This window comes from Theobroma umbraticum, unplaced genomic scaffold (genome assembly GCF_002168275.2).
Source record: "Theobroma umbraticum cultivar Fairchild unplaced genomic scaffold, ASM216827v3 scaffold_146.0, whole genome shotgun sequence".
Classification (NCBI taxonomy): domain Eukaryota; kingdom Viridiplantae; phylum Streptophyta; class Magnoliopsida; order Malvales; family Malvaceae; genus Theobroma; species Theobroma umbraticum.
The window spans coordinates 528,398-535,770 of NW_018397265.1; the positions used below are offsets into that span (position 1 = coordinate 528,398).

Sequence of the window (7,373 nt, forward strand, 5' to 3'; positions counted from 1 at the left end):
AAGATGTCAATGGTTTAGTGAAGGACTTCACCTTTGTCAATGGTGTGAAATAACTAAATCTTCAACATGGCATGTGACAACTATAATTTTTAACATGGCTTGCAATAACTAAATTTTCAGCATGGCATGTAATAACTAAATTTTCAACATGAAGTGTAATAGTTACATTTTCCAACATAACGTGTAACAATTAAATTTTCAATATAGCATGAACAACTATATTTTCAACACGGCATGTAATAATTATTTCCAACATGATGTGTAACAACTAAATTTTAGAACATGGCATGTAACACTACATTTTTCAACATGGCATTAACAACATTTTTTTCATAAAAACCCTAAATCTAATTTCTCAACATGGTGTGTAACAATAACATTTTCAACATGCTATGTAAAAATTATTTTGAAAATAGTGAGTAACAACATCATTTTTTGGCGTGTTGTGAAATAACTTTTTTTACCATGGCGTTTAACAACACATTATACAGGCTTGGCATCTCACATATTTGCATATTCCAAGGAGAAGTTCACAGACATCCAAAAATTATACAAATTTTCCTATATCAACACTTCATTCATATATAAATCATCCACTCGATCGATAGGTTTAATTGTAAAATAATATGCTTCATTGAATTTTTGGCTCAATCGAGAGATAGCCCAAGGCCTGCAGGGCATGGAAACTTTGACGCCTTGCTTGTGTCACTCATGGAAACAACGTTAGACCATGTCTTTAATAAACTCGATTAGAATGCTAACTGACATTTGTCTTACAAGATTTCACAATGTTCGATGTTATAAGTTGGCATTGCCTTACCTATGATCATCAATGCGCCCATCTTTGAAGAGAAGAGAGCTAGATCAGCGAGGAGATGAAGCAAAATAGGTAAAATTGAGAGAAAATTAGGTACAAAATTTAGATCAAAACAATGTCATTTGCATAACATGCTAAGTTAGTTGTCTTATCATCAACTCATATGCTTTTATGCAGTATGTGATACACATTCTATTCACCTAAAAATTTAATTTTTAATTGTAAAAAATTGTAAACTTTTAACACTTAAATTGTTACAATTAAAACATTTAACTCTCAATTAAAAAAGTGTTGAAATGTTTAGCCCTCATTTATCCTTATAAAAAAAGTTTTAAATTAAGCTGCAATTGTGATAGAATTGGATGTCTTGCACCACAGCCCACTTCAAAGCACCTTTTTATCGGCAACCATCCTCCGATCCAGTAGCCAGCCAGCGAACCTCCATCGTGGCAATGTCCAACAGCAACCAAGAACAAGACCATCTTGAATCCATTTTCAAGCAAAAACGGATCCTCCGCTCCAAAATCCGCCAAGCCCTCAAGTCCATGGACCCATCCCTCCGATCCCAAGAAGGTAACCCCATCATTTTGATCCTCGGTTACATTTAATCAATGACAGTTCTGAACCCAAACCCAAATTTCTGTGTTTTTTTTGTAGATAATGTAATTCAGACTTTAGTTTTGGAAGCTCCATGGTTTAAATCAAGTAAGAGATTATGTGCCTATATAAGCTGCAGTGCTTTACGAGAAGTCGATACCTTAAAATTGTTGTCTCAAGTTCTGCAGAATCCATCGGCAGGTTTCTTCTGTAGTATGGAAATAGTAATTGTTCTTTATTTTTGGGTGTTTTATTGTTTTATTTCTGGCAATTTGTATAATCCATTTTCGACTTGATGCTAGATGGTAGTATGCTGCAGACTGCAACAAAGGTTTATGTTCCGCGTGTAGAGGACAAGAACTGTAACATGAGGATGTTCTATATCTCACGCATTGATGATTTAGTTGCGAATTCGATGAGCATTTTGGAACCGGCTCCAGTTGATGCCGATGGAAATGAACGTGAAGATGGTATACATTTTAATCTCCGCATATTACCATGCTTTGCCTCTTATCATTGAATACAGTTCTGTCTTGTTGTTTTTCCGCTACTTGCTTCTCGCTTACTAAAGGAGTCCCCTCTAAAGTAAACTATACTTGGTTACAAATTAACAAGTGACTGAAATGCCATACCACTTCTAACTTAATCCTTCTATGTAAGACTGAAGTCATAAATTTCGTTCTTTGAAACATTTCACATTTTTAGTTTTTAATTTATCTAAAACCTTGTTTGCTTTTACACCCAGATGTGTTTTTCACTTCTCTGCTTTCCAAAGTAAAATACAAGTAGCAAAAGGAGAAGCCCCAAGGTTCCTAAGAAAACCTATTTAACGTGATGCCCTTTGAATGATTCATGGTTTTATGCTTGTTCTTTAAAAATTCTCTACTACTTCTTTTGTAAGGCCTTGTTTGTTACATCAACAGTGGTAAACTTCCCTTTTCCCTAGCCTAACGTAAGCTTCATCAAATCATTCTCTCAATCTAAGCCAAAATACTCATTTATGTTAATTTTGGTACATTTTAATCTTCATTTTGATTGTGCATTTGATATATTCTCCAGGAATGTAAGTTAGTGAGCTATTGTTTGTTTATATTTTTTCTTTCATATTTGCATTTTTCTAATATTATTTGTATTCTTTGTGCAGTTATGCATGCAAATGATGCAGTTGATTTGGTCATTATGCCAGGTAGATTTGTTTCTCCTGTTTTCTTCATAGTTTTCCTCCCTCTTGTCTTTGCTTTTCTAACATTCCTCTTGCAATATTGCTAGGACTTGCATTTGACAGATCTGGAAGACGGTTGGGCCGTGGTGGAGGGTGGGTGGACCATTTATATTGACACTTAACTTAATCTCCAGTGTTTTGTAAATCTTGTATATTTTAGAGATACATCACACCAGTGTGTGTCGGGCAGGTTCCTAACTAAGGTCTCAGACTCAATTTGTTGAACTTCCAACTGTGAGGCAGTAGTCATCATTCATCTATGGCCGTGGCCCCTGGTCTTATCTTGGTTAACAAACCATCATCTAATATCTATAGGGAATTAATAATTGTTGTTACCAAATCAATTCGTAATTAACGAGTGCAGAGCCACATCTGCATTGTATGTGCCTATATATGGGTGTAAAATCTTGTCTTTGCATGGGTTTGTCTGTGCTTGTAATGCATATCTGATTGCAACAATCCACATTTCCTTGCTAATTTCTGCTTTGTTCTTGTTGACATATGCGATGGAAATTCAAAAGGTATTATGATGCTTTCGTGAAGAACTACAAAGAGCTTGCTAAGGAAAGGAATTGGAAGCAACCACTATTTGGTATATATGCTAGTCTTACTTCTAGTCTACCTTCGCACTCTTGGCCATTCCATTCAGCTCATTTAGTATTTCTGATTCTTCTCTTCAACAAATTGCTCTGGTTTTGCAGTTGCACTTTCTTATTCTGTGCAGATAATTGATGAAGTTATACCAGTTACTTCAAATGATGCATTGGTTGATGCTCTAGTTTCACCATGTGGTGTGGTTCCCATTAGCCCATCTGCCTTAGAGAGGTATTATTTTTGTAGAGTTCTCTTGCTCTTCTATTGCTTCTTGCCTGAGTTTTTTTTTTTTTGTCATATAACTAGTTTAACCCTTGCAGAATGAAGCTTTAATGTTGCGACTCAAAGTCAAATATTAGTGCTTTCTTCAATAAGCTTCTCCTCAAATTGCAGTTTGGATAGCCTGCAAATCTTGAGAGGGTTGTCTTTTCCACAATATATGAATGGCATAAGACTTGTGTTATCGAAGCAATGGGATACAATTGTGGTGTGCCATTTTTCAGAGGCCACAGGTGCTTGCCCTCTGGTCAATAGTCATGACCTTTGCCTGCAGGAAGTAGAGCTATAATTGGTATGGATTCTGAATAAATTTTTATTGTATTAGACTGGGTTTGATCCTTGATATACGCAAACATGTTGCAAATTCTCACTGAAATAAATTTTTCAGTCCAGTTTGTTGCGTGTTTCATTTATTTTGTTTTAATAGTATAAAATACTGGAATTTCTAATAATTTTTCTGCATCATTTGGAATAATGCCCGTTCATTGTTTTTATCTCTTTAAGAAAACTATCCTCTTTGACAATACCAAATTGAAAGCTTCTTCCACCATATTTTTGGTATTAATAGTGTGTTCTCGAAGATGCTACCAAACCCGTAGTTCTTAACCCTTGTCAGAATCTGAGAGTCAATTGACTTGGTCAGGCCCATGCACCTTGGAATTTTATTTGAAGAAGATGCCCATGTGAACGAAGTCCGAGATCAACAGGTTAGGTAATAGTTTCCATTTGCTCAAGTAAGGTTGTAGACTTCGTAGTATGTCCAATAACCTTATGCATCTTCACATAAGGTTTAGCTTTAGAAGTCGCACAAAGGTTGAAGTTTGGTGATGAGTTGCAGTCTTGATGCTAAAACCATTATGAGAATGGATGTTGGGGCACTGGAATGCATTATTGCGTGAACGATCACTGACTAGTGTCTCAATAAAGCTTGCTTTCTAACTTTATTCAGTTTGAAGGAGTCAAGCTGAAACTTGTCAAGCTATTACCAAAAGCACCCCTCCAATCTATTGGCTGCAACTATCATCGTCAAGCTCTTAACTTCATTAGAAAATTGTAGCTCAAAGACTTAGTCTTCCCTGCCCTTTTTAGTCAAATATCTTAAAGAGTAGGTGTTGATTTTCTGCCTGGGACATTTTCTTTACTTAAATATCTTCCTCTTAGTCTGCGTTTCCTTTGCGGCAAGATGTAAATATGCATCCTGTCCCATGTCAAGGGCTAACTAACATCCACCAAGTTTGTATTTTTGGCATTATTTTACTGTTGACCTTTAGACTAGTGAAGCATATATGATGGCCCATTGTTATCTTCTCTAACTGTATTCTCAAGGAGAGAAATTCAGGTCATGGCTTCCTTCATATCGAGCTTGCGCTTCCACCTACTATGTTGCCTTTCAGTGGTCTGGCTTCTAATTCCACCTTCACATTCAGCTGACCCCGATCCCTTACAGGACTTCTGTGTAGCAAACATCAGTGCCTCTATATCTGTTAATGGTTTCCCTTGCAAACCAGCATCCGAAGTAACTTCGGAGGACTTTTTCTTTGATGGTTTTACCAAAGAAGGTAACACAAGTAACATCTTCGCATCCTCCCTGACACCAGCAAATGTCCTTACGTTCCCGGGGCTAAATACTCTTGGAATTGCGATGAATCGGGTGGACTTTGCCCCTGGTGGAATCAACCCTCCTCATTCGCATCCTCGTGCAAGCGAGACTGGTGTGGTAATTGAAGGGAAGCTCCTTGTAGGTTTCGTGACCACTAACAATGCATTTTACTCTAAAGTGTTGAGTGCAGGGCAGATGTTTGTGATCCCTCGGGGACTTGTGCACTTCCAACTTAACGTTGGAGAAGGGAAGGCACTGGCTTACACGGCTTTCAACAGCCACCTGCCTGGTGCTGCGGTTGTTCCCTTTAATCTCTTTGCTTCTTCAATTCCAAGCGAAGTGTTAACCAAGACCTTCCAAGTGGATACGGATCTTATCAATACTATACGATCCAAGTTTGGGTCGTAACTCATAAGAAATTTGTAGGTCCTGCCCTGCTACTTGACTGGCCTTGTATTACCTCTCTCATTATGTTCTGTTTTCTGTGTTTTTGTTTTTTCATATTTGATTATTGAACGTACGGAAAGGAGAATTCAATTGAAACCTATTATTTACACTACTGATGTTTAGTTGCAATACCATGGAAATCCCTCCTTGAGGGTTCAGGTCACCTTCCATCTTAATTTCTGGTAGGATCTTTGGTTGAGCATATAGAGCCAAAATGCAAAATGAGGGGAAGAAAAACACAAACAAAAGAAAAAGTAGCTTCAGTAAGGGATTGGCAACATCCCTAGCAGGATCAGAATAGGATCTCCGGTTAAATGTATTCAAGATGGCACAACCCTCAGAAACGGAATGCACTGCAGAAGATTTTTGTTTAGGAACTGATACAATTTGGAGTTTTCTGTCTGTATCTAGTCAGATGCATTTTCTACAAGATGTGATATTACAAATTTAAGAACAAGACCACATTTACCAAACACATTTCTGCAACATATGTAACCAATCACCTTTTTTGATCTAAAGACAACAAACAGATTACTCTAGTTGCTTTGATTGCCAACAAGGTTTCTCCAAATTAAGTTGCCCTTTCAAAATTTCCGCCAACATGCATCTGCAGCCACTCAGGTTCTGATGCTTGTGAGCCAAATATCACTCCAGCAGCATCAAATGGTTGTGAACCAAGCTAAAAGACCAGATTAACGTGTTCAGAGAATCATACCATAGCTCCAACAATTTTACATTTTCATATGCCAAAAATCATAAACTTCTTTATAAAAACCCTAGAATAAGTCTCACACATCTAGACTATGCTAACAATGCTAAAGGTGCATTTTCTTCATAAGGATGTAAATTACAAGACATCAACATCTGCTATCAGAGTTCATCTGCCAAATTCTGCAGAGTCAAAATGTATTCTTTTAAAGGAAATTATCAACATGATGAATACTATGCATTCATGATACGGTGATAGCACCATCGAGTGACAAGGTCACACACTCAACATTAATAAAGGAAAAAAAGATGCAGGAAATTTTAATAAACATAAGACTGAATTTGAAATTTGGACAAGTCTTGGACAAAAACAAAGCATAAAGAAATTTTTACAACCTAAATGTCATGAAGCAAAAATGCATTTTAATATGCTCAATAATATTCTCAGGGTAATATAAGTTTATAGATATCTGTGTATATCTCTTAGGCTTAATTCATATCAAAGCATTAACTGAGAATTAACAGAAGGCTCCAGGATGCAAAATTGTTTGGTGAAGGAATAATAATCTCACTCAACAACTCACAACTTTCCTGGATGGCATGATTGATTTGGTAAATGTTAGTGCCATAAGGTCATGGATGTCATTCAATTTCTAGAAACTGAGAGAAATAAAAGGCAAACAAGATTCACTGCCAGAAAAGTCCGAAGATTGGTTTAGTATTTTAGGCCATTCTTATTAGTTAAAACTTTTGGGATGATTCATTCTGAGAGGATATCTAACATCTTTCCCCCAGGCAGTTCTATGGTCAAATTTTTTAGGACCACATTATCAAGTAAAATCAGTTCCAACATAGAGCAAAGGCAAAATTTTTCTGGGAGGGAGTCCATGTGTAAAGCCTAATAAGACTTGCACCTAGAATAGCATGTTAGAAATTGATTTATATGTTGCATGTCCTTTCCTTCAGCCAAACTTTTGGGACTTACTGTCCTCAAACCTAATCGACTAATCAACAAGTGGGAAAAATAGAAAGAAAGGTGCTGAAAATTTGGATATATATAACATGAATTTAGGAAATCATAACTGATTTGTTGGTTGAAAAACTAGGAT

At 36.6% G+C, this 7,373-nt stretch overlaps 2 protein-coding genes across 4 annotated transcripts; both read left to right on the forward strand.

Moving 5' to 3' along the window:
* The first annotated feature begins 1,142 nt into the window (after positions 1-1,142).
* Positions 1,143-3,961, forward strand: 5-FCL (5-formyltetrahydrofolate cycloligase). Of its 3 annotated transcripts, none has more exons than XM_021436512.2 (8): positions 1,143-1,390; positions 1,475-1,627; positions 1,717-1,884; positions 2,559-2,600; positions 2,684-2,729; positions 3,158-3,228; positions 3,338-3,461; positions 3,624-3,961. In XM_021436512.2, the coding sequence occupies exons 1-8, from the start codon at positions 1,180-1,182 to the stop codon at positions 3,796-3,798; spliced, it is 990 nt and encodes a 329-aa protein (XP_021292187.1). In that variant the 5' UTR covers positions 1,143-1,179; the 3' UTR covers positions 3,799-3,961. The 3 variants fall into 3 exon arrangements, with proteins under 3 accessions (XP_021292187.1, XP_089640719.1, XP_021292188.1); XM_089784593.1 differs by having other exon boundaries at positions 1,147-1,390; positions 3,551-3,766; XM_021436513.2 differs by having other exon boundaries at positions 1,149-1,390; positions 1,475-1,615.
* Positions 3,962-4,108: 147 nt separating this feature from the next.
* Positions 4,109-5,668, forward strand: LOC110422553 (germin-like protein subfamily T member 2). The gene has a single exon (XM_089784594.1). The coding sequence runs from the start codon at positions 4,852-4,854 to the stop codon at positions 5,515-5,517; it is 666 nt and encodes a 221-aa protein (XP_089640720.1). The 5' UTR covers positions 4,109-4,851; the 3' UTR covers positions 5,518-5,668.
* Positions 5,669-7,373: the final 1,705 nt, after the last annotated feature.